Source organism: Phalangium opilio, unplaced genomic scaffold (assembly GCF_054372755.1).
Source record: "Phalangium opilio isolate 3A_F unplaced genomic scaffold, DU_Popi_V2 ptg000105l_1, whole genome shotgun sequence".
NCBI classification, from domain to species: Eukaryota; Metazoa; Arthropoda; class Arachnida; order Opiliones; family Phalangiidae; genus Phalangium; species Phalangium opilio.
This window is the reverse complement of record NW_028324207.1, coordinates 10,683,810-10,710,992: the sequence shown is the minus strand read 5'-3', so window position 1 is coordinate 10,710,992 and position 27,183 is coordinate 10,683,810. Positions and strand designations below refer to the sequence as shown.

The window sequence follows — 27,183 nt, the reverse complement described above, 5'->3', positions numbered from 1 at the left end:
TTGGGCTGGGCGTTGATTATCACTCAGTCAGTCAGTCAGGACTTTGATTTATATAGATATAGATTAATTTTTATTTAGAAAATAGTTTATTTTGTGTTCGAGAGAGGGCGCAAAATAGTAAGCTCTATAAATAAACAATAAACCCACGTGACAAGAAAGAACCAATTTGATACGTCCATGGACTCCTTTCTCCCATTGTGGGAGTCTAGGCTCCCGGGCGGTGTAGAATAGTAGTTCACCCCACAATGTTATGCCACTCCTTTTCAACTCCTCTCTGCCTGAACTTTAACCTTACCTACCCTGACGTTATTTCGTAATGTGCGTACTCGCAATTGCGTGCATTAATTTCTCTTATTGGCTCGGAACTTTGAAAATGTAAACTCGTAAAAAATATTTTAAATAATGTTCTATTCAAATAATTATTAATTAATTAATGAATAGGTTTGTATTGTAAACAAATCTAAAAAAAAATTAAGAAACAATTCAATTTTAAGAAACTAGAATGGGTTTATTAAATTTTACAAAACCAAACCTAACGCTGCTTTTAAACCAATTTTTTGCATTAAAACGCCAAATGAACCTTCAACCAATCAGCGGCTATTTCCTCCAATACGTCACTTAGAGAGTTCGTATAAAATTTTACAATGAAAAATTGTAAAGCCTTAATTTCGCAAATCACTGATTAATCTAGAATTTCCAGGATGCTGATTGGCTAGAGGTTAAACGATATTTCTTTTTTTAAATAAATATTACGTCACTTTCTGCCAAAAAGTGTAGAAAGCAAAGCGATGGCCATTCTAAGGCGCTCAAATAATATTTTGCAGACGACGCTAGGGCATACTGGTTAATTTTGCTAGGAAAACACAGCCCACTCGATCACGCAAGTTGCAACTCGCGTGATTGAGTGGGCTGTGTATAAACTAAATACTTTTCGACTTCCGCTTTGCCATTTTGAAAATTATTTCTTTTTAATATCTAATCTCGATTACTGACAAATACTATATTACTTAAAGATAATATACATTTAAGTATTGCGATTCTGATTGGGTGGCTCGAAATATAAGTATTGGTTTCGCCAGGAAAGCTAGAAATAACTGAGAAGAATCATTTCAGTACATCTCCTATAGATGTCGCTAAGGCGTTATGTTAGTTAATGCCTTAGCAATAAGACTGCCAGCAGAAGAAGTAGACTGTTCTACCGGAATGAATCCAATAAGTACATGATATGAACTACCCATTACGTAATAATACACGTCCATATGTGTGCGATAGAAAATTCCTTAATTCACCAAGGATATATTATAAACCATGCAGTTAAAGACTGCCATTTGTATAAAGACCGCCCATTGTATTCATCTAGATAAATAAGCGACAACTTAAACTTAAGCCTCACCTAAGTATGACCATATTTGCGTCAGAAATTATGTTGCAAAATCGCGTATTTCGCAAAAGTGAAGGTCATAAAAGCGTTGAAGACTGTTAGCTCCGCCCATTGTGTTCATCTAGATAACCCAGCGGCAACTTAAACTTAAGCCTCACTTATAAGTATGACCATATTTGCATCACAAATCACAGCGAAGTGCATTCGCAAAGTGAAGATAATAAAACCGTTAATGACTATTAGCTCCGCCCATTGTGTTCCTAGAGATGCAGTCGCACCCGGGGGTCAATGTGCCCTAAGCGTTTGGGAGCCCACCGCGATATGACAGTTGGGAGCTTAAGGCTGACCATCGGGGTCCCCTACCTACAGTGCCCAGAGGATAATCCGGCACTGTGGAGTCGATGTAAAACGGTTCTTCCTGGCTATTTCTACAGCTTCCTGTTCTTATTTTTGAACCGGACACACATGGAATTGTTAATAGTTATTAAGAAATAAGATGGTTTCATCAATTTGTTGAAACACAGTCAGTCGGGTCTAAATATTCATTTGTAAAATACACTAATCTTTCTCTAAATATTTTTCATCACATTATTTTTTATCTCTTAAAACACCAACTCTTTTTTTAATCTTCTTTAAAAGGCATTAAAATTAATATTTATTACCAAGTTTTAAGGATATTTTAATCTGAAGGGTTGCGACAACCACGGAAAATGCCACCAAAGTTAATCGCTAGATGCCGCTGTATTACGGAAAACGCAAAAACCCAATATGGTTGCGTGCATCTTGTTTAAATTTTTTTCGTTACTTCTTTTTTTTTCTTCGATTTGTGAACATAGTCACGTGATTCGTGCCATTCTAATTGAAAAATTGTAGGACGTAAGAGCTGCAATTACGGGCTAAGCTCCTCCCCTTTTACAGAATCAACTATTACAACGTGCGCAGTGAGTGAGGGTCCAAGGTGGTCAAAGACTACAGCATCAAATTTCCTGGACAGTAATTTAGTTTTTGAGCGGCTTGGACACGGTGGTATCCCTTTTTCGATGGATGTCGTAACCTTTTGACCTTTTCAAGTAATCCTCCTTGACTATACAATATCCTTAATTAACTATCGTTATGACCTTGCCATTCAAGGTCAAAGGTTAGAAGCGACGCGGTATCCCTTTTTCAATGGATGTCGTAACCTTTTGACCTTTTCAAGTAGATACAATATCCTTTACAATCGTAATGACCTTGCCATTCAAGGTCAAAGGTTAGAAGCGACGCGGTATAATTTTTTTCAATGGATGTCGTAACCTTTTGACCTTTTCAAGTAATCCTTAATTAATTATCGTAATGACCTTTCCATTCAAGGTCAAAGGTTAGAAGCGGGTTAATTAATTTCTTCCCCATATATAAATTTTTAAAAATCAATCCCAAAAATAATTAACGCGTTTCGACGGAATTCAATATTTAATTATCATAGTCCTTCAGTGGCTTAGAAGTAACCCTACCTTTAGCCGGCCTCCAAGTTACTCAATGACTAACAATTAACTAAATAAAAACGTTCTTAAATAGTAGATTTTGTAACTTAAATAATTCTAAAACAAAATTTAATATTTACAAAACAATTTGTTTACCCTAAAATTCCTCGACTAGTAAAAAAAAACAACCAAGGCTTAACTATTTGGAAATGAAAGCTTTCGATTGAAGTGACCTATTACCTATTAATAAATATGGGATGGGAGGTCATAGGTCACGGGTAAAGGAACGTTAACTAGGGGTCTTTTTCTTGAGTGGGAGTGGCAACGCGATTGGCTGTTTTTCCTGGGATTAAGGTGACCCCGAGGTCATCGGTTGAAGAGGAGGCGTGTTGTTTACGTTCGTCTTCCCTCATACTTTCCCATTTCTCCAGAAAACTGGCCACTTCCGAGTGAGTAAAGGTCACCGCTTCATCCAACGGCGTGTGACCCCATCTAAATACGGGTCAGAGGTCACTTAGACATGCTCCGTAATAATTACAGGGTTCATACAACTTTTGGAAAACTAATTTCCCTGAGATATCTGGGTTTTTCCCGTATATGGAGTATCCTATGGTGCAATGTTAATCCTACGGAGGGGGGGGGGAGTATGTTCACGAACATTCTGCTTAATTACTCGGCACCTGTTTGTCGTAGCCCTACATACTCAAAGGACATCCCCTTATCTCAAGTAGAACCAGAGTTATGAGCCTCCATAGTACAGTGTAATGTTAATCCTATGGAGGGGGGTATCTTCACGAACATTTTGCTTAATTACTCGGCCCCTGTTTGTCGTATCCCTACGTTTTTAGTATGGTTGGATGGGGGATAAATTGGACTATAACATACTCAAAGGGCATCCCAGTATCTCTAGTAGAACCAGTGCTACGAGCATCCAAAGGTTAGTGTAATGTTAATCCTATGGAGGAGGGTATGTTACGAACATTTTGCTTAATTACTCGGCCCCTGTTTGACGCAAATTTCCCTGATTTCCCTGAGGTTTTTGTTAACTATTCATTTCCCTGATTTTTCCAGGAATTTTCCCTGTTTTCCAGGCTTGTATGAACCCTGAATTCAGCTATAGTTTACCTGTCTTTTGGTTTATGCTCGACCCCGCAGACCTTGAGAAGAAATTCCACGACCTCCAGATGACCTTCGGAGGCGGCCAAGTGAAGGGCTGTTCGTCCATCGTAATCACTCTGACCCATGTCCATACCGGACAAATAATGTCTAAAATAGATTAAGAAACAAGATGGCCCCGGACAGATTAGTGATTCGCCGTTTGTTACGTAAGGTTCTCCATCTATCGAGAACACTAATTTTAACCCTAAGGATCTCTTAAAGGGACTGTACGTAAACGATGTGGCTTAATTATGGGTTAGAGTTATATAATGTGTTAGTAACCTTCTCATAGCAGTGACATCACCACTGGCTGCGCTGAAGAGGAGGCTGACGATTTTCATGCCTTTAGTCTCGTATTTCTGTCTTCTGGGATCTTTTTTCTGCGCCGTGTGCCTCAAGTTGTCGTAGTGATGGAAATTGAAAATACGAATCAACTCCTAAAAGAAATAATCAAAGAGAAAAGAGGGATATTAGATGTTTTAAGAGGGATGAACAGCTCGAGCCTTTTCACCTACATTCTGACGAGGCTTATCATTTAACGGGAGTCTAAAACGAGCGCCATCTAGCTTCTTTTTCCTTCCCCTTTCAAGGACGAAATGAAGTCGAATTCCGCCCGAGTATTCCTCCCCCATTTTGTTGCGTCCCACCCAACGCAAGCCGTTACACAGTTAGCGCGCCCGCCTATTTCTCTCACCTTTCCCATCATCCTTAACTTGTCCTCGAATGGTACTAAAAAATAGTAATCCCATAACGCTTCCACAATTTCCCTCTCCCTTCGAATCCTTCTTAAAACCTCTAATATTCCTGGCAAAATCTGCTTCGGAATGCCTTCTTATACCAGCGGTACAATCTATATAAATCAAAGTCCTGACTGACTGACTGATAATCAACGCCAGCCCAAACCGCTTGCCCTAGAAGGCTGAAAATTTGCAGGAACGTTACTCGTAAGTAGGCGCGTACTAGGAAAGATTTCCCCCAATCCGCCGCCATCTTAATAAATGACGCCCAAAAATGCAAAAAACCCCTTCTCTACGCAACAAAGTCCGCGCGTTTCAACCGATTTCGCAAATATTTAGTGCACTTTAACCTATAGACGGGCTGAATGCGGTCTTTCGGGTTTGATTTCTTGCCATCTTTATAAATGGCGGCCAAAAACTTAAAAACCCTTCTTTATGGAAGATAATGTCCGCGTGAAAAGTAATAAGGAAAAATGCGTGTCCCTAGCTGGGCTGACGGGCAACGCCGAGTGCCTTCGCTAGTCCTAGGGTACGGCTACAAAAATATTAGTCGAATCAGTAAAATCTCCCACCCATTCTCTTTATATCATTTTGATCGGAAGTTCTTATTACACGCGAGCGACGCCGCCGCGGGAATAACAGCTAGTGGTATCATGTAATTAAGTTCTAAATAGCATTACCTCGCAGAATTGCACCCCTCGTACGGAGTTTCCGTAGGAGTCGAGGGGGGGTGACCAGAGAGCCAATCCCATGACGTTGGGGACGACGATCATGGTGCATCCGGAAACGCCCGATTTGGCGGGAAGGCCGACGTTGAAGGCGAACTGTCCGGAGTAGTCGTACATTCCGCAAGAGTGCATGAGCGAGAGGACGTCCCGGCCAGCGTGGCTATCGATCACCTGTTGACCCGTCGTCGGACAAATGCCCCCGTTGGCCAGCGTCGAAGCCACCACGCTCATCGATTCGCAGTTCACTTCCAAAGAGCACATCTTACAACGACAACGAATAAAGACGACAACAACAAATTGAAATTACTAATAAAACAAGTAACGCTTTTTAAAGGGACTTTAATGAAGGCGTCGGTGCGTGGGTAAAAATGATTTGAACCACAGGATCACAGGCACCACGTGACGCCGGGAAGCCCTCGTATAAGCGGACCCCATAATAGCGATTTGAAAAACGATAGTCGTATTAGGTCACGTAAGGTTAGGTATAGTTATTTGAACCCCAATAGCATTAGGTCAGGTAAGGTCTGGTTATTTGAACCCCAACAGTATTAGGTAAGGTTATGTTAAGTCTGGTTACTTGAACCTCAATAGTTTTAGGTCAGGTAAGGAAAGGTTGGGTTTGGCTATTTCAACCTCAATAGAGTAGTGTCAGTAGAGAGGGGAGTAGACTGTGTATCCCTCCCTCTAGGCGGGCTTTTGTAAGAGGGGATACTGTACGCGCCTGGAAGGGGGGATGACACTGAGCTAAGAGATAGAAGGGTATGACGTTTGCATACGTAGAACTGGCATTACTCTATTGGATATTGGTGTCACGTGCTGTCCCGGACCCTGTTGTTGAAATACTTTTTACCCACCACTTCTTTACAATCCCTTTAAGGACCAGGTAAGGGAAGGAGAAGGCTAAGGCTAGTTAATTAGCTTAGGTTTGGAGAGTTAAACAAGGTTTCTATCCTTACTTGAAAGTAAAAGTCCATAACGTCCTTTAGATTGGCTTTTTCAGGATAGCATTTGTTTTCCTTCATGTAGAAAGCGATGGCGTAGTTTCGGTCTGCCGCTTCACGTTCTGATAGGAATCTTACAAATAATAACGCAACAACATCGTTAGGCCTAAAACTTCAATTAAACTAAAAGTCTCTAGCATTACGAACTTCTATAGGTATAGTGGGCATACTTATGGAAGGAACATATATCACTTATAAACTTATGCTAGTATAGTGTATACATACGTAGCGTTATTAAATCCCAAGTATTCTCCTCCGGCCATGGCTTTGTAGTAATGTAAAATCTATAAGATTGGGAAGTGAATTGAAGGAGGCGATGAAATTTAAGTGTGAATAGGGCTTGGATAAATGCGTGTTCGTACCCAATCAAATTTCTCGGATACTCTCATTTCGGGCTAAAAGGAGATAGAAATCTTTGTTGTAGCAGCCACAAAAGAATCCCCGCAAAAACCCCCCGAAAGAACCATAGAGAATACGAGAAAAGGATGTAGAAAGCCCCTCAACGGAAACTGAAGTTTGACACCGACTTATTCAATCTTAAATGCCCTTTGAACCTCGGAAGGGTAATAGTAAATCTAAAAATCTAACGCAAAGTCACGAAATCTCGATCCCTCTAAATCCCGGAACCTCTTTAAAAATAATCTCGAGATCTTATTCTAAATCTCAAAATCTTATTCTGAATCTCAAAATCTTATTCTGAATCTCGAAATCTTATTCTGAATCTCGAAATCTTATTCTGAATCTCAAAATCTTATTCTGAATCTCGAAATCTTATTCTGAATCTCGAAATCTTATTCTGAATCTCGAAATCTTATTCTGAATCTCGAAATCTTATTCTAAATCTCGAAATCTTATTCTGAATCTCGAAATCTTATTCTAAATCTCGAAATCTTATTCTGAATCTCGAAATCTTATTCTGAATCTCGAAATCTTATTCTAAATCTCGAAATCTTATTCTGAATCTCGAAATCTTATTCTGAATCTCGAAATCTTATTCTGAATCTCAAAATCTTATTCTGAATCTCAAAATCTTATTCTGAATCTCAAAATCTTATTCTGAATCTCAAAATCTTATTCTGAATCTCAAAATCTTATTCTGAATCTCAAAATCTTATTCTAAATCTCGAAATCTTATTCTAAATCTCGAAATCTTATTCTAAATCTCGAAATCTTATTGTAAACCTCAAAATCTTATTCTGAATCTCAAAATCTTATTGTAAACCTCAAAATCTCATTCTAAACCTCAAAATCTCATTCTAAACATCAAAATCTTATTGTAAATCTCAAAAACTTATTGTGAATCTCAAAATCTTATTGTAAATCTCAAAATCTCAAATAAAGATTTTTAAAATTTCGAACAACATGCGAAGATTTCTAAAATGTTGAAATCTTAGTCAAAATCTTAAAATCTGGGATTATAAGCTCAAAATCTTGTGGAAATCTTCAAATCTGAGAATTAAGTTGAATAATATGCTGAAAGTCCGATCGCTCGTTTTAAACTAATACAATTCATTAACTTTAACCTTTGTGACGTCATGAACTATTCAATAACTTAGCGATGGTCAAACTATAAGTTGAAAAGCGTTTATCGTAAAGAGAGGGTGTTGTTTCTACAAAGCTTTAGGTATTCTCTATGGTCGTCTGTCGGGAATGGGACAGGAAAGGACTGGGGGATTAGGATGTCTTTTACCTCGACTAAGTAAAGTAACAAAGAGCAGACAACAATAGCTCCGGCGTTGACCATCGGATTGTGAGGTTTCTCTGCGCCAACAAAAGAAGAACAAGAAAGAATGACACAATGGGAACCACTACCTTAAACCCCCAAAAAGACCCTCACAAAAAGTAAATATCACATTCGCGCCCTCTTCTCGTTAAATATGCAAGGAGTTTGACCCTCTCTCAAAAATAGCCACTGATACAATTACAATTACATCAACAACAATTAGAACCAAAAATATTCCCTTAAATTAATTATGCCTACAATGTTTTAAAAGTTAACAAAGTGTTAAAGAGATAATGAAGTAGAAACCAAGGGTGTTAAAATATGCGTTTTAACATAAGGGTAATTCACCCAAAATTTCTTTTTAATTTAATACCAGGGATAGATTTAATTTTAGAAGTAGGAATGGAGAACGGAACGGTTAGTATTTACTTCAGTTATTCCGACTCATAGACCACCCAACATAGAGCCCCAGCTCCCTCCAACACGTAACGAAAAGTTTAAATTATCTCATTGGCTCACTTAAACCGCTGCGTTTTAATGACGTTACTGACGGTGACGTCGAAAAATACCCGTAATTCTTTTTTTTACCTCTGTCACTATGACCCTCCCGCCTCTTCTTTCATACCCCCCCCCCCTTCGTCCCGTGGAAGGGGGTCCGGGACTTTGACGCGCGCCCACATTACTAAGTCTGTTCTCCATTCCTACTTCGAAAATTAAATCAATCCCTGTTTATTATAAAACCCTTAATGAATTAAAAACATCTTGTTTTTCGACTTCATTATCCCTTTACCGTCTATTTAAGTCGCTTCAAGCGTCTGTAGAGGGTTCGACGCTTACCATACTTTGCTCTTAAAAGTGCTTTATCTAAACTTCTAGTTATGGACGTTTGTCGGTTAGGCTTAGAGAAATTCACTCCCAAAATGGATAAAATGTATGTGTATATGAATAATGGAAAAAGTATATCCCGAGAGGTCAACAAAATATTTCGACTTATTCCGTATACGTTATCAAAAGTGTATAGATATAAAAACGAAAAGTACACTTCATTAACAACTCCCTAGCTGCTGCCTTTGCTTAACTGCAGACGACACTTAGAAGCAAACTACCCTCCTCTCAATTAACCAACCGCCTACAGAAACTAACGAATCAGGGAAGAGCTTCTTGACGGAAATAGGTTTATAATAAGTACTGATACACGATGCTCGCGATCCAAACGTTAATTTTAGGTACTAGAGCTAGCATCCGAGAACTACTTTATGAGCGTATTCCCGTCTACCCTTCTTATCAATGAACCAACCGCCTACAGGAACTAACCAATCAGTGTTGAGCTTCTTGACCTCGCATAGGTTTACAGAAAGTACTGATGCACGATACTGGCCATCCAAACGTTCATTTTAGGTACTAGAGCTAGCATCTGAGAACTACTTTACGAGCCTATTCACGGAACGGCTTGTTCCCTGTGCCCTCCACGGACGGGGAGGTAAATAATCATACGCAGAGGGGGTCGACACTATTCTGGCCGGGATAAAGGAGGAGGGGGGGTGCTTCTCATATTACACGGGGCCTACAAGTTTCAACGCAGTGTAGGCCTAGGATACTTTTTGTTTTTGTATCTATATACTTTTGAAGTTTTGATGTTATCACATTCTATACCCGTGTGCAAAATCCTCAATATAGAATCGGGTCACGAGCAAAATGGGTGTGTATTGTTTGGAACTTAATCCCCTCTTGAATTATTTTTACAAATCCGCTAGAGATTAGATTCCCATTTCTTTTCATTAATTATCGATTTTAGATTTTAGCTAAAAATAATTTTCAATCGGAAATTTATTATTCTTTTTTATAAAGAATCGCGATTAGATTACGGTATTCTATTTTATATAGTTAATTGAGAAACGTCTAACACGTGTCGCACACTCTTAATATCGTTAAATTTAAACCTGGCCTAATTTAAAACAATAATGAATCGGAAAAAAACTCGTTTCATCATTGCCTGATTCTCTTCCTGACCTTGGTGTCCGATTTTCGAATTCCCTGACATTTTCCCGCCCTTTATGTCCTATTTTCAAATTTCCTGACATTTATGTTCTATTTTCAAATTTCCTGACATTTATGTCCTATTTTGAAATTCCCCGACATTTCCCTGACCTTTATGTCCAATTTTCAAATTTCCTGACCTTTATGTCCAATTTTCAAATTTCCCGCCCTTTATGTCCTATTTTCAAATTTCCTGACATTTATGTCCTATTTTCAAATTTCCTGACATTTATGTCCTATTTTCAAATTTCCTGACATTTATGTCCTATTTTGAAATTCCCCGACATTTCCCTGACCTTTATGTCCAATTTTCAAATTTCCTGACATTTATGTCCTATTTTCAAATTTCCTGACATTTATGTCCTATTTTCAAATTTCCTGACATTTATGTCCTATTTTCAAATTTCCTGACATTTCCCTGTCCTTTTTTCAAATTTCCTGACATTTCCCTGTCCTTTATATCAAGTTTTCAAATTTCCTGACATTTATGTCCTATTTTGAAATTCCCCGACATTTATGTCCTATTTTCAAATTTCCTGACATTTCCCTGTCCTTTATATCAAGTTTTCAAATTTCCTGACATTTATGTCCTATTTTGAAATTCCCCGACATTTATGTCCTATTTTGAAATTCCCCGACATTTCCCTGTCCTTTATATCAAGTTTTCAAATTTCCTGACATTTATGTCCTATTTTGAAATTCCCCGACATTTATGTCCTATTTTGAAATTCCCCGACATTTCCCTGACCTTTATGTCCAATTTTCAAATTTCCTGACATTTATGTCCTATTTTGAAATTCTCCGACATTTCCCTGACCTTTATGTCCAATTTTCAAATTTCATGACATTTATGTCCTATTTTGAAATTCCCCGACATTTCCCTGACATTTTTGTCCAATTTTCAAATCTCCTGATATTTCCCTGATCTTCATGGCCCATTTTACAATTTCCTGACATTTCACTGACCTTTATGTTCAAGTTTAAAAGTCCCTGACACATTTCCTTGACCTTTATGCCCTATTTTCAAATTCCCCAACATTTACCTGACCTTTATTCTCAATTTGAAAATTCCCTGACCTTTATTTCTAACTTTCAAAATCCCTGACATTTCATTGACTTTTATGGCCCATATTCAAATTCAAGAACCCCTTCTTCAACAGACCCTTAAATTGATAGATTTATTTGGGGGAATGAAATTGTCAAATTTGTTACTTCAAGGGTTTATTTACACTTTCACTCAGCGTAAATTTACAATGTAGGCCTTAACACGTTGGAATCCACACTGTGCATTACCAGGGATGGATTTAATTTTAGAAGTAAGAATGGAGAACAGAGTAATGTGGGGGCGCACGTCAAAGTCCCGGACATCCTTACACAGGACGGAGGGGGGGGGGGTATGAAAGAAGAGGCGGGCGGGTCATAGCGACAGAGGTAAAAAGGAATTATAGGTATTTTTCGCCACCGTCCCCGTCAGCAACGTCATAAAAACGTAGATTAAGTGAGCCAATAAGATAATTTAAACTTTTCGTTACGTGTTGGAGGGGGGGGGGGCTCGATACTGGGCTATGAGTCGGACTGAAGTAAATACTAACCGTTCTCCATTCCTACTCCTAAAATTAAATCTATCCCTGGTATTAAGAAATGATTTTTGGCCTGACCATCGCGGCTCACGACTTAAATTCCAAGTTACCCCTGAATAAGTAATTACAAGCCCTATCTACTGCAATAAATAAATAAGTAAATGGACTGTGTGACTTAACTGTTATAGTCGAGAACGAGTTCGTTGAACATCCTGCCGCTGGGTTCCTGTCCGATGAACTGGTGGACGATGTCGGCGCCGAGTTCGCTGAGGGCGATGGCGTAGTTGATGGGCTTCCCCGAGGATTGAATGGTGAAGGGGACTTCGGTGTCTCCGATGGAGAAGCGCTGGCCGTCGACGGTGCAAAGACTGATCCCCCAATAATCCGGGTTGTACTTGGACAACTGAGGAATGTAGGAGGCGACTTTCCCGCCACTATTGACCTTGCACTTCCAATACAGATCCTCGATGTACTTCACAAAATCTTGAAAGTCGGGGATGACGAAATGGTGCCGGAACGCGCGGCTGATTAAAACGATGTTCTCGCGAATGACGCTGAAGTGGACAACACGCGAAGCAAAAAGAAATTCAGTTCTATTAGTCAACAAACCCCCACTGTTCAATTTCATCTTCAAACGGTTCCAGTACGAATAGAAGTACAGTGGGATGGCACAATGACGCTTAGGTCGATCAAAAGAATCTTAGGTTTGATCAAGAGGCTTAAGTTTGATCAATAGAGGCTTAAGTTTGATCAATAGAGGCTTAAGTTTGATCAATAGAGGCTTAGGTTTGATCAATAGAGGCTTAGGTTTGATCAATAGAGGCTTAGGTTTGATCAATAGAGGCTTAGGTTTGATCAATAGAGGCTTAGGTTTGATCAATAGAGGCTTAGGTTTGATCAATAGAGGCTTAGGTTTGATCAATAGAGGCTTAAGTTTGATCGATAGAGGCTTAAGTTTGATCAATAGAGGCTTAGGTTTGATCAATAGAGGCTTAGGTTTGATCAATAGAGGCTTAAGTTTGATCGATAGAGGCTTAAGTTTGATCAATAGAGGCTTAGGTTTGATCAATAGAGGCTTAGGTTTGATCAATAGAGGCTTAAGTTTGATCGATAGAGGCTTAAGTTTGATCAATAGAGGCTTAGGTTTGATCAATAGAGGCTTAGGTTTGATCGATAGAGGCTTAAGTTTGATCAATAGAGGCTTAAGTTTGATCAATAGAGGCTTAAGTTTGATCAATAGAGGCTTAAGTTTGATCAATAGAGGCTTAAGTTTGATCAATAGAGGCTTAAGTTTGATCAATAGAGGCTTAGGTTTGATCAATAGAGGCTTAGGTTTGATCAATAGAGGCTTAGGTTTGATCAATAGAGGCTTAGGTTTGATCAATAGAGGCTTAGGTTTGATCAATAGAGGCTTAAGTTTGATCGATAGAGGCTTAAGTTTGATCAATAGAGGCTTAGGTTTGATCAATAGAGGCTTAGGTTTGATCAATAGAGGCTTAAGTTTGATCGATAGAGGCTTAAGTTTGATCAATAGAGGCTTAGGTTTGATCAATAGAGGCTTAGGTTTGATCAATAGAGGCTTAAGTTTGATCGATAGAGGCTTAAGTTTGATCAATAGAGGCTTAGGTTTGATCGATAGAGGCTTAGGTTTGATCGATAGAGGCTTAAGTTTGATCAATAGAGGCTTAAGTTTGATCAATAGAGGCTTAAGTTTGATCAATAGAGGCTTAAGTTTGATCAATAGAGGCTTAAGTTTGATCAATAGAGGCTTAAGTTTGATCAATAGAGGCTTAGGTTTGATCAATAGAGGCTTAGGTTTGATCAATAGAGGCTTAGGTTTGATCAATAGAGGCTTAGGTTTGATCAATAGAGGCTTAGGTTTGATCAATAGAGGCTTAAGTTTGATCGATAGAGGCTTAAGTTTGATCAATAGAGGCTTAGGTTTGATCAATAGAGGCTTAGGTTTGATCAATAGAGGCTTAAGTTTGATCGATAGAGGCTTAAGTTTGATCAATAGAGGCTTAGGTTTGATCAATAGAGGCTTAGGTTTGATCAATAGAGGCTTAAGTTTGATCGATAGAGGCTTAAGTTTGATCAATAGAGGCTTAGGTTTGATCAATAGAGGCTTAGGTTTGATCGATAGAGGCTTAAGTTTGATCAATAGAGGCTTAAGTTTGATCAATAGAGGCTTAAGTTTGATCAATAGAGGCTTAAGTTTGATCAATAGAGGCTTAAGTTTGATCAATAGAGGCTTAGGTTTGATCAATAGAGGCTTAGGTTTGATCAATAGAGGCTTAGGTTTGATCAATAGAGGCTTAGGTTTGATCAATAGAGGCTTAGGTTTGATCAATAGAGGCTTAAGTTTGATCGATAGAGGCTTAAGTTTGATCAATAGAGGCTTAGGTTTGATCAATAGAGGCTTAGGTTTGATCAATAGAGGCTTAAGTTTGATCGATAGAGGCTTAAGTTTGATCAATAGAGGCTTAGGTTTGATCAATAGAGGCTTAGGTTTGATCAATAGAGGCTTAAGTTTGATCGATAGAGGCTTAAGTTTGATCAATAGAGGCTTAGGTTTGATCAATAGAGGCTTAGGTTTGATCGATAGAGGCTTAAGTTTGATCAATAGAGGCTTAAGTTTGATCAATAGAGGCTTAAGTTTGATCAATAGAGGCTTAAGTTTGATCAATAGAGGCTTAAGTTTGATCAATAGAGGCTTAGGTTTGATCAATAGAGGCTTAGGTTTGATCAATAGAGGCTTAGGTTTGATCAATAGAGGCTTAGGTTTGATCAATAGAGGCTTAGGTTTGATCAATAGAGGCTTAGGTTTGATCAATAGAGGCTTAAGTTTGATCGATAGAGGCTTAAGTTTGATCAATAGAGGCTTAGGTTTGATCAATAGAGGCTTAGGTTTGATCAATAGAGGCTTAGGTTTGATCAATAGAGGCTTAAGTTTGATCAATAGAGGCTTAGGTTTGATCAATAGAGGCTTAGGTTTGATCAATAGAGGCTTAAGTTTGATCGATAGAGGCTTAAGTTTGATCAATAGAGGCTTAGGTTTGATCAATAGAGGCTTAGGTTTGATCAATAGAGGCTTAAGTTTGATCGATAGAGGCTTAAGTTTGATCAATAGAGGCTTAGGTTTGATCAATAGAGGCTTAGGTTTGATCGATAGAGGCTTAAGTTTGATCAATAGAGGCTTAGGTTTGATCAATAGAGGCTTAGGTTTGATCAATAGAGGCTTAAGTTTGATCGATAGAGGCTTAAGTTTGATCAATAGAGGCTTAGGTTTGATCAATAGAGGCTTAGGTTTGATCGATAGAGGCTTAAGTTTGATCAATAGAGGCTTAAGTTTGATCAATAGAGGCTTAAGTTTGATCAATAGAGGCTTAAGTTTGATCAATAGAGGCTTAAGTTTGATCAATAGAGGCTTAGGTTTGATCAATAGAGGCTTAGGTTTGATCAATAGAGGCTTAGGTTTGATCAATAGAGGCTTAGGTTTGATCAATAGAGGCTTAGGTTTGATCAATAGAGGCTTAGGTTTGATCAATAGAGGCTTAAGTTTGATCGATAGAGGCTTAAGTTTGATCAATAGAGGCTTAGGTTTGATCAATAGAGGCTTAGGTTTGATCAATAGAGGCTTAAGTTTGATCAATAGAGGCTTAGGTTTGATCAATAGAGGCTTAGGTTTGATCAATAGAGGCTTAAGTTTGATCGATAGAGGCTTAAGTTTGATCAATAGAGGCTTAGGTTTGATCAATAGAGGCTTAGGTTTGATCGATAGAGGCTTAAGTTTGATCAATAGAGGCTTAAGTTTGATCAATAGAGGCTTAAGTTTGATCAATAGAGGCTTAAGTTTGATCAATAGAGGCTTAAGTTTGATCAATAGAGGCTTAGGTTTGATCAATAGAGGCTTAGGTTTGATCAATAGAGGCTTAGGTTTGATCGATAGAGGCTTAAGTTTGATCAATAGAGGCTTAGGTTTGATCAATAGAGGCTTAGGTTTGATCAATAGAGGCTTAAGTTTGATCGATAGAGGCTTAAGTTTGATCAATAGAGGCTTAGGTTTGATCAATAGAGGCTTAGGTTTGATCAATAGAGGCTTAAGTTTGATCGATAGAGGCTTAAGTTTGATCAATAGAGGCTTAGGTTTGATCAATAGAGGCTTAGGTTTGATCAATAGAGGCTTAGGTTTGATCAATAGAGGCTTAAGTTTGATCGATAGAGGCTTAAGTTTGATCAATAGAGGCTTAGGTTTGATCAATAGAGGCTTAGGTTTGATCAATAGAGGCTTAGGTTTGATCAATAGAGGCTTAAGTTTGATCGATAGAGGCTTAAGTCTGATCGAAAGAGGCTTAAGTCTGATCGATAGAGGCTTAAGTCTGATCGATAGAGGCTTAAGTCTGATCGATAGAGGCTTAAGTTTGATCGATAGAGGCTTAAGTCTGATCGATAGAGGCTTAAGTCTGATCGATAGAGGCTCAAGTCTGATCGATAGAGGCTTAAGTCTGATCGATAGAGGCTTAAGTCTGATCGATAGAGGCTTAAGTCTGATCGATAGAGGCTTAAGTCTGATCGATAGAGGCTTAAGTCTGATCGATAGAGGCTTAAGTTTGATCGATAGAGGCTTAAGTCTGATCGATAGAGGCTTAAGTCTGATCGATAGAGGCTTAAGTCTGATCGATAGAGGCTTAAGTCTGATCGATAGAGGCTTAAGTTTGATCGATAGAGGCTTAAGTCTGATCGATAGAGGCTTAAGTCTGATCGATAGAGGCTTAAGTCTGATCGATAGAGGCTTAAGTCTGATCGATAGAGGCTTAAGTCTGATCGATAGAGGCTTAAGTCTGATCGATAGAGGCTTAAGTCTGATCGATAGAGGCTTAAGTTTGATCGATAGAGGCTTAAGTCTGATCGATAGAGGCTTAAGTCTGATCGATAGAGGCTTAAGTTTGATCGATAGAGGCTTAAGTCTGATCGATAGAGGCTTAAGTCTGATCGATAGAGGCTTAAGTCTGATCGATAGAGGCTTAAGTCTGATCGATAGAGGCTTAAGTTTGATCGATAGAGGCTTAAGTCTGATCGATAGAGGCTTAAGTCTGATCGATAAAGGCTCAAGTCTGATCGATAGAGGCTTAAGTCTGATCGATAGAGGCTTAAGTCTGATCGATAGAGGCTCAAGTCTGATCGATAGAGGCTCAAGTCTGATCGAAAGAGGCTCAAGTTTGATCGAAAGAGGCTCAAGTTTGATCGAAAGAGGCTCAAGTTTGATCGAAAGAGGCTCAAGTTTGATCGAAAGAGGCTCAAGTTTGATCGAAAGACGCTTAGATTGATCAAAAGACGCTTAGATTGATCAAAAGACGCTTAGATTGATCAAAAGACGCTTAGATTGATCAAAAGACGCTTAGATTGATCAAAAGACATCTTAAGTTTGATCAAAAGACATCTTAAGTTTGATCGAAAGACATCTTAAGTTTGATCGAAAGACATCTTAAGTTTGATCGAAAGACATCTTAAGTTTGATCGAAAGACATCTTAAGTTTGATCGAAAGACATCTTAAGTTTGATCGAAAGACATCTTAAGTCTGATCAAAAGGCGCTTAGATTGATCAAAAGACGCTTAGATTGATCAAAAGACGCTTAGATTGATCAAAAGACGCTTAAGTCTGATCGAAAGACGCTTAAGTCTGATCGAAAGACGCTTAAGTTTGATCGAAAGACGCTTAAGTTGATCGAAAGACATCTTAAATTCTTCAGGCTTAGATCAATTAATCTTAATTAAATCGTGTTTGTATTGATTTAATCATCATTTAATCATTTTGCAGCCAAACCAGAAATGATCTGCTTCGATCGCGGACGGAGGCACAAAGGAGTCTCGAACCATACAGAGAAAGAAAGAAAGCAAGGGTGGTCTTACTTTTTGAAGGTTTCCCTGTCCAGGTAGAGTGATTCTGGGGATCCAGAGTCCTGCTTGGCTTTATGAACTATTCTCAAATTACTCATCATTTCCTTGAGGCGAGGGTCGCCCTTCTTCAAACCCGTCGACGATAAGGCCTAGAAGTTAAGCCATCTCAATTAAGTCGCTAATTAGCCTCTCAAATGAAATGATATAAGAGGCGCATTTGAAGTATGACGTACGGAGAGAAATTTTCCGACTGGTAGGGTTTCCTTTTCGGTTTTGAACATGTCGAAGAGGACATCCTCGACATTCTTCTCTTTGATTTCGCTATAGAAATAAATAATTAAGAAACGCTCAATAAAATAACACTATTTAAAATTGGTTTGGACTTTTGATTAAACGCTTAAAATTTTAGGGTCACCGCTGGAAAAGTTATTATAGAATTTATCATAAATAATCAATTTGAAATCACCGTAATTTTTAAAAACGTTAATTTATATCCCTGACGTATCTCCCCAATTTTTCAAATCCCTGACTTAGCCCTTACGTTTTTGCCCCATTTTCCAAATGCCCGACTTATCCCGGACGTTTTCCCCCAATTTTTCAAATCCCTGACTTATCCCTTACGTTTTTGACCCATTTTCCAAATGCCTGACTTATCCCTGACGTTTTTCCCCAATTTTTCAAATCCCTGACTTATCCCTTACGTTTTTGCCCCATTTTCCAAATTTCTGACTTATCCCTTACGTTTTTGCCCCATTTTCCAAATCCCTGACTTATCCCTTACGTTTTTGCCCCATTTTCCAAATCTCTGACTTATCCCTTACGTTTTTGCCCCATTTTCCAAATCTCTGACTTATCCCTTACGTTTTTGCCCCATTTTCCAAATCCCTGACTTATCCCTTACGTTTTTGCCCCATTTTCCAAATGCCTGACTTATCCCTGACGTTTTTGCCCATTTCCCAAATCCCCGACTTTTTCCCCAATTTTCCAAATCCCTGACTTATCCCTAACGTTTTCCTTCATTTTCCCTATCCCTGACGTTTTCCCCTCATTTTTTCAAATCCCCGACTTATCCTTGACGTGTTCCCCAATTCATGAAATCCCTGACTTTTCCCTTAGGTTTTCCCCCATTTTCCATATCTCCGAGACTCTTGACTCATCTAGGTTATCCAGGTGCCGTACGAAACTTTCATTGTAATTTACGGTGGTATTTGGTAAATTACCGGTCAGTTACAGCCGGTAATTACGAACTCAAATCTCTTATCGTGACACTGAGACATTATCAGCTGACAGCGCCCTTTAATTCTGGCAAGATTCCTAAGAGCGGTTTTTCTTTTTGCCTTGAAAATTACATAAAATGAAGGAAATATTTTTGGTTTATGATTTGAGTGCTGTTTTATCAATGTAACGCGATGAATATTGTCTGGTTATTTCATTCTCCCTTTAAATACGTAATGCACTTTCGTAAATTTGAAGGGGATGATTAAGTATGGAGTGGAAATAAGTGGTGTCATAACGAAATATCACGAGAAAAGTTGTAGGCCTACCTTTTTAAAGTTCATTCAATTCGTGATTTCAAATTTTAATTTTCGTGAATTAGCCCGGCCCCCGTCAAATATTACTAGAAACTAATTTTGTGCAAAAATAGCTCCAAGATATTAGAAGTAAAGTATATTCGAAGTTATCAAATTCATAAAACCATAAGTTTATATATAAGATATGTTCAATAACAATGACACTACCTATAGTTCGTAATGCTAGTCTAACAGCTCGAGCTAGTTCGAGGGAGAACGACGGAAGCGAGTCAATTGAGTAACTACACTTCCATCTTTCTATTAAGTCTATCCAAGAAGTGATATCTAGTTTATTAGGGAGAAGGTTCAAGATGCCTAAGCATTGGCGCGCGCCATAGTCACAGTCCCTCTTTCAAAATACAAGGGGGGACGTAAAAGGAGGCCACCGGGCTATTTCGCTACATTCACCACAGTTGGAAAATACGTAATTTTCGTCATCATTCGCGTCGCGCTGACGTGAGTTTTCAAGAACCAATGAGATGTTCTTGGTTGAAATTTAGAGGCGGGGGGGGGGGATTAACTCCGTCCGGACAGGCTACGTTTATTTGGACTGCAGGAGATAAAGAGCTGGAAGTGTGGAGGCCAATTTATATCTTCTCCCTAGTAAACTAGATATCACTTCTTGCTCTGTCCTAAGCCATTGACAGCAGCGCCTGACCAGGCCTTGCTTTACCCTGAATCTTTGAAATAATGACCTAGCTCACTCACTTCATGACAAGCTCCAGTTTCTAAGTTACCAGTGACTAACTTATGGAACATATGAACTTATCGTAACAATAATAATAGTTAATCAGTTGATATCGATTTCATTGTATAACCTCCTGAGTTTCTACTGCAGGGCTGTAAGGTAGATGAGAGTATTTACCCCCAGTGTTACCTTTGACCTTTACGTAACAATAAAAGGGTCGACTGCTAATGATAATCATTCATCACGCTACTCTATCGAGATGTAGTGGGTCGTTCGAGCTAAGGCTCACTATCCCTATTACTCTTATATTGGACCAAGAAGTGATATCTAGTTTATTAGGGAGAAGGTATAAATTGGGCTCCACATTTCCAGCTCTTTATCTCCTGCAGTCCAAACAAACGTAGCCTGTCCGGACGGAGTTAATACCCCCCCCCCCTCTAAATTACAACCAGACCAGCATCTCATTGGTTCTTGAAAACTCGTGTACGTCAGTGTGGCGACGCGAGTGAGTACGAAAATTACAGTCATATTTGTCCGACTGAGGAGAGTGTAGCGAAATAGCCCGGCGGCTTCCTTTTACGTTCCCCCCCCTTGTATTTTGAAAGGGGGACTGCGACTATGGCGCGCGCAAATACTTAGGCATCTTATACCTTCTCGCTAGTAACACTAGACATAACTTCTTGTGTATACTAACATAAGTTTATAAGATATGAATCATAAGTATGACACTTCCTTTGACAGCGCTTTACCTCGAATCTATGCCCAACGTCACTTTATGACAAGCTCCAGCTTGTAACCAGTGACTAACTTATGGCCAACATATCTTATGAACTTATGATACTAAACATTGAAAAATAATATCATGAAACCAGGGATAGATTTAATTTTAGAAGAAGGAATGGAGAACAGAGTAATATCTGGGAGCACGTCAAAGTCCCGGACCCCCTTCCACGGGACGGAGAGAGGGGTTAAGAAAGAAGAGGCGGGTCATAGCGACAGACGTCACTATTTTTCGCCGTCCCCTTCAGCAACGTCATCAAAACGTAGCAGTTTAAAATTGAGCCAATAAGATAATTTAAACTTTTCGTTACGTGTTGCATGGAGGGAGGGACTCTAAACTGGGTGGTCTATGTGTCGGAATAACTGAAGTAAAAACTAACCGTTCCGTTCTCCATTCCTACTTCGAAAATTAAATCTATCCCTGATGAAACCTTTTAAAACTTCGTTGGGATTTGATAACTTCGCATTAATGTTGTACTACTAAAAGATGAGAATAAAGTGCATGGTTTGGGGGCAAAAGGCGGCGGATATACTTTAATATTAGCGATTTAAAAAAATTTAAAAATATACGCAATTTGTAAGTATAGTTAATGAGGAGAGGATATCGGGGGGGGGGAACGACTCGGCTAGACTGCCTGGGACCAAACTCTTCAAAAGTTAAGTGCCTAGCTCGCGGCCCCGCCCGCCCAAAAAAAAATTTGATCTAACTCTTTATTTAAACCGCGGCGAAAAAAATATAAAAATTATAAATTTCGTCTGCCGATCTGACGAACGAGTGATAAAGTTCAACTTTGGAGAAGTGGCCCCGAAAAAAATTACGGATGTATCATGCATGGCACGCTTAACGGTCCCTGGCGGTACTACGTCATGTAACGTCACGTTAGCTGTACTAGTGCTAAAAACATACAAGAAGAAGGGGCTTAAATAGTTTTCTTCCTAATGGCGCTCGGGTGGAGCCAAGTCTCTACGCAGTTCACAATATTGAACTGGAAGGTGCCCATTTGTCTCTTGGTATAGCATTTGTACTTGGCATTCAAAACGCGACAGTCCTGACGCCACAAAGTTTGTTCTAGTTCATATTCGGACCCCCATTGAGAGCCAGTGTTTCAAATACTATTCGAACCCCCCCCCCCGGCTATTATGTATCGTTGAAAAGAGAACTATTTCGTTCAAAGGCCAAAGATTTCATTCTTACGTTAGTTATTTCTCATTTCAGCACTTTATTACAACCTTATATATGTATAATTATCGCTTGTGTCAACGGATAGGTATGTCTATGACATTTTCAAGGCCTACCACCGTATTTTTAAGATTCCAGAGAATGGAGGGTAATAGGCTAGGAAATAAGGCTGAAATGCGGTAGAAAATAAGGGCAGAAATACGGTAGAAAATGAGGAAGAAATACGGTTGAAAATAAGGCAAAAATACGGTTGAAAATAAGGAAGAAATAAGGGCAGAAATACGGTAGACAATAAGGCTGAGATACGGTTGAAAATAACGCTGAGATACGGTTGAAAATAAGGAAGAAATAAGGGCAGAAATACGGTCGAAAATAAGGCTGAGATACGGTTGAAAATAACGCTGAGATACGGTTGAAAATAAGGAAGAAATAAGGGCAGAAATACGGTCGAAAATAAGGCTGAGATACGGTTGAAAATAAGGAAGAAATAAGGGCAGAAATACGGTAGACAATAAGGCTGAGATACGGTTGAAAATAACGCTGAGATACGGTTGAAAATAAGGAAGAAATAAGGGCAGAAATACGGTAGACAATAAGGCTGAGATACGGTTGAAAATAACGCTGAGATACGGTTGAAAATAAGGAAGAAATAAGGGCAGAAATACGGTCGAAAATAAGGAAGAAATACGGTTGAAAATATGGAAGAAATACGGTTGAAAATATGGAAGAAATACGGTTGAAAATATGGAAGAAATACGGTTGAAAATATGGAAGAAACACCGTAGAAAATAAGGAAGAAATACGGTTGAAAATAAGGAAGAAATACCGTTGAAAATAAGGAAGAAATGCGGTTGAAAATAAGGAAGAAATGCGGTTGAAAATAAGGAAGAAATACCGTTGAAAATAAGGAAGAAATGCGGTTGAAAATAAGGAAGAAATACGGTTGAAAATAAGGAAGAAATACGGTTGAAAATAAGGAAGAAATACGGTTGAAAATAAGGAAGAAACACCGTTGAAAATAAGGAAGAAACACCGTTGAAAATAAGGAAGAAACACCGTTGAAAATAAGGAAGAAATACGGTTGAAAATAAGGAAGAAATACGGTTGAAAATAAGGAAGAAATACGGTTGAAAATAAGGAAGAAATACCGTTGAAAATAAGGAAGAAACGCGGTTGAAAATAAGGAAGAAACGCGGTTGAAAATAAGGAAGAAACGCGGTTGAAAATAAGGAAGAAACGCGGTTGAAAATAAGGAAGAAACGCGGTTGAAAATAAGGAAGAAATACGGTTGAAAATAAGGAAGAAATACGGTTGAAAATAAGGCAGATACCCTAGAAGGCAGAGAGGTCACTAAAACGCAATTGTCACTTCTTGTAAATGTAGCATGGACATGGAGGAGATTTGATGGGATTGTACCCTTTCAACTCACCTGATTACGGCTGCAGCCTCGGACTCTTTTAGTTTTTCCTTGGCACGAATGAACTCTTCGGCTGGCATAAAAACTTGTTTAGCGTGAGAGTTCGTCTCGAAAACGCCGGAACTGTGGAAAGCCCGTTTTGAAGAACAGTTCGTCGAAATAAGATCATTACTAATCAAAGGCGCCGCCGATACCGATCCAGGGTACAAATTAGTAGCCGCCGAGGTACTCCTTGTCCCTCCTGCTAAAGCCAATATACGGGGAATACCTCGGGAAAAATATCCTTCGACTTTAGCCGTACCATTATGGTACAATGAAACCGAACCATTTTTGAACACTTTCTCTGATAAACAAGCTCTTTTCGACAATAAATTTCGACTACAACGTCCAACGAAATGATTCGATCCACTAGAAAACATTTCTCTAGCGGAAGCTGTATTTTTCTCAAGCCGGCAACCGGCTCGACTCTCTTATTTGATTTTAGAGAGGAGAAAATACCGTTATATTTATCGACCAAGGCTTAGCCGCGGCTTAACTAAAACTAGGTTCACGTAGGAGAGCGACGGAGGTCGGTTTCTGTCGCTTTTACTGGCACCGCGTTTCTCTCTTTCAGGCTATTTTTGTAAAAATGTTTCTCGCCTGATTTTAGCTGCTCGAAGTAGCGGTGCTGTTATCCGAGTTTTTCCTTTCTCTTTGTCGAGTTTACGTTTCTAGGCGAAAGCGGGGAAGGTTAGGTGATTGCGCTAATATAAAATACAAGTAATTGTCTCTTAAAGGGCACTAGCCAGTTTCCGAGCGGCGGGAGAGGTCGTTCTGAAGATTTTTATCAATTTCGTGGTTCTATTTTGACTGGGGATGAGATCGACTTATCGGCTAGACGCCCTAAACAGTCCTTAAATGAATAACAAATGACATAAAAGGCCTAAAAATAGCGGGTCGCGCGCGTTGTTACTGCGCATTCAAAAATATAGATCGTTTTTTGGCGCGCGCGCCCTCGAGACCATGAGTCACGTGCTGGAAAGGTATAACACGCGCATGACTGTCTGCCGCCAGGAAATTATGGAAAAAGGCGCGAAATCATGTATGGGAAAAAGGGCGCGAAGTAAACTAGGCCTAGAGATTCTCTTGCAATCAAATTTCTTGAATATTCTTGATTATGGATTAAGTTTGTAAATATCTTACGTATGACTGAAACGTAAATATTGAAGTTCAAGTTGCGTTTGCGCGTGGCGTGGCATGTCATGGCGTTTCTGTAGCAGTTAAACGTTAGTCATAGCCCACTCGTTCCGCGCTCGAGAGCAGCTTGCGTCGTGATGCGCGTGATCGAGTGGGCTATGAATGAGAATGAAGGCATTAAGCAAGGAAGAGTTTAAAACAAAACACGTACGAAAGGGTTACGGATTTTCAAGTTGAACGTTTTAACCATTAACTATCGGAGCGATCGCCAATTAGAGAGACAGGCGAGTTGAACGAAACCCTAGATGAATAACGTACCATTAAACTTGACAGCTATAGAGATTAAGCATTTGAAAACCGGAACCGCGATCAAATATTCTTGGTTGAACTGAAATTTATTCACTAGGTATAGAATGAAAATGCTCATTACAATTTCGACTATAATGGCGGCTCATTAATAAACTTTCTGAAAGCTTATAATTGCCAAAGTGTAAGAAGTTATCGGTAGAAGACTTTGGGAACTTGAAAATGGGTTGTGGAATTAGTAACGTAAGCACAATAAGTATGATACCATAAGTTCATGAGATATGTTCCATCCATAAGTTTGTCAGTGGTAACTTAGAAACTGGAGCTTGTCATGAAGTGAGTTAGGTATGGGTCATAGATTCGAGGTAAAGCGAGGGAGGCCTGGTAAGTGAGTGGGGCGCTGCTGTCAAAGGCCTAATTAGTAATGCAGATACTAAATAGGAGAAGATGGAAGTCCTAGCTGCAAAATTAATTAACCACCGAGTGTAGTTTACTTCAATTGACTCGCTTCCGTCGTTCTCCTTTTCGAACTAGTTATCTCGAGCTGTAAGTCTCTCAGAAGCATTACGAACTTCTATAGGAAGGGTCTAACTTATGGAACGTATCACTTATAAACTTATGTTGATATCAATAGAAATTGAGTGTAATCTCATACTTTTTGTTACAACGTTACTTGTGAATATAGACGATGACGGTTAGGTTTCTTTTAAAAAGAAAGAAAGGGTATTGGCCTCTTAGTCACGAATAATGCGAGACTGAACTAATACCCATTTTTAGAGGGGTTAAGAAATTGATCGAAAAACGTGTATGTCAACGTCTGCCGCTGTAGATGTAATTTAGACCTTCCATGTTCCCCCGTGAGCCTGAAAACGTTATCACAGTCGTGTTTTTCAATTCATTGAATCAATTAATCAAGCCATAGCAAGACGACCCAAGGGCTCGTAATAGTAGCCACATCGTACCGTACTTACAGACGTACAGAAAAACATTTGAGTGAATAGCCCCTCGATGCGCTATCTTTAACTGCGTTGTAAAATTATTGCTTAATTTGTTTTACTCCCGTTATGAGACGAACGGAAAACGTGAGTGAGTACCTCCACGATTCGCATCCTTTAACAGTGGTACCCGAAAATACCCATTATAATACTGAAGATCAGAGTGAATAGCCCCTCGATGCCCTAACAAAAAATTATAACCTTTAATCCTTACTTCAATAAATTTACTTACGTTATATCTGGGGCCCCAAGCTATAGAGTATGATAGACGTTCTTCTGTTGGTTTCTTAACCTCTCTAATATCCACTTGAATGGGATGGTTTCTTTAAAAGTCATCTGGCATCCTTGGGAAGGTCGTCCGCATGCTCAACTCGAGTCGTTATCTCTTCAAACAATTAACAATGCTCCCTCCTCAGCTTTTGTTTCAAGTATACTTCTCGCCTATAGGGTTGCTTGTTCTACCTCTCAAAGTGATTAATTAATGTTGTTCAATTTATGTCCTCCTGAGTCTGTGATGCATTGCTTCCGCATCGGAAATTTAGCCTTTTAACTTTGGTATCTGAGTAATACCTTCCATGGTTTCGATTACCTTTCTAACTAACTGAATTCGGATTGAACGACATTAGACCTGATTAGGGGGCTTCTCTTAATTGATTTCGAATTGCAGAGGGACACTTATGAAAGCTGTAATAATGTGACATACGCAGACTTGCAAGCGGATTTACAGTACCTAATGAATTAGAGCATTTTATCCTTCAAATCTTCGACACCTCATCCGCGGGTCCTATAGGAGCTCAGCGGTTCTATAATAACATAAGTTTATAAGAAATGTTCCATAAGTAAGACACTTCCTATACAAGTTCGTAATGCTACTGAGAGACTTACAGCTCTAGCTAGTTCGAGGGAGAACGACAAGCGAGAATTGAAGTCGACTACACTCGGTGGTGGTTAATTTTGCATGCAGGACTTCCACCTAGGTCCTATTTAGTCTGCATTACTAAGCCCCCTTTTACAGCAGCGCCCCACTCACCAGGCCTCCCTCGCTTTACCTCCCTGAATCTAAGACCTACTTCACTCACTTCATGACCAGAGATTAGATTACAAGTATTACCATAAGTTCATAGATACGTTCCATAAGTTTGTCACTGCTTACTGAGGGTTTGTCACTGTTTACTGAGGATTTGTCATGAAGTCAGTGAGGTAGGTCATAGATTCTCATTCTAGCGACCCCTGGTGAGGCGCTGCTATCAAAGGGGGCTTAGTAATGCAGAATAAATAGCACTAGATGGAAGTCCTGCGTGTAAAATTAACCACCATCGAGTGTAGTTAGGACTTCAATTGACTCGCTTCTGTCGTTCTTCCTCGA

General features: G+C 39.2%; 1 protein-coding gene across 9 annotated transcripts; it reads right to left on the bottom strand.

Annotated features, from left to right (window-relative positions):
• Window positions 1-2,956: 2,956 nt before the first annotated feature.
• Window positions 2,957-26,950, bottom strand: GLS (glutaminase). 9 transcript variants are annotated; one of them, XM_089851622.1, is made up of 15 exons: window positions 26,703-26,950; window positions 25,917-26,620; window positions 25,785-25,845; window positions 23,353-25,685; window positions 17,938-18,025; window positions 17,717-17,853; window positions 11,986-12,359; window positions 8,156-8,226; window positions 6,828-6,860; window positions 6,691-6,749; window positions 6,421-6,538; window positions 5,417-5,725; window positions 4,282-4,436; window positions 3,967-4,107; window positions 2,957-3,333 (listed from the first exon to the last, which is right to left on the bottom strand). In XM_089851622.1, the coding sequence occupies exons 4-15, from the start codon at window positions 23,757-23,759 to the stop codon at window positions 3,135-3,137; spliced, it is 2,091 nt and encodes a 696-aa protein (XP_089707748.1). In that variant the 5' UTR covers window positions 23,760-25,685; window positions 25,785-25,845; window positions 25,917-26,620; window positions 26,703-26,950; the 3' UTR covers window positions 2,957-3,134. The 9 variants fall into 9 exon arrangements, with proteins under 9 accessions (XP_089707748.1, XP_089707746.1, XP_089707749.1 ...); XM_089851620.1 differs by having other exon boundaries at window positions 25,794-25,845; XM_089851623.1 differs by having other exon boundaries at window positions 23,353-24,050; window positions 24,835-26,620.
• Between the last annotated feature and the right edge of the window lie 233 nt (window positions 26,951-27,183).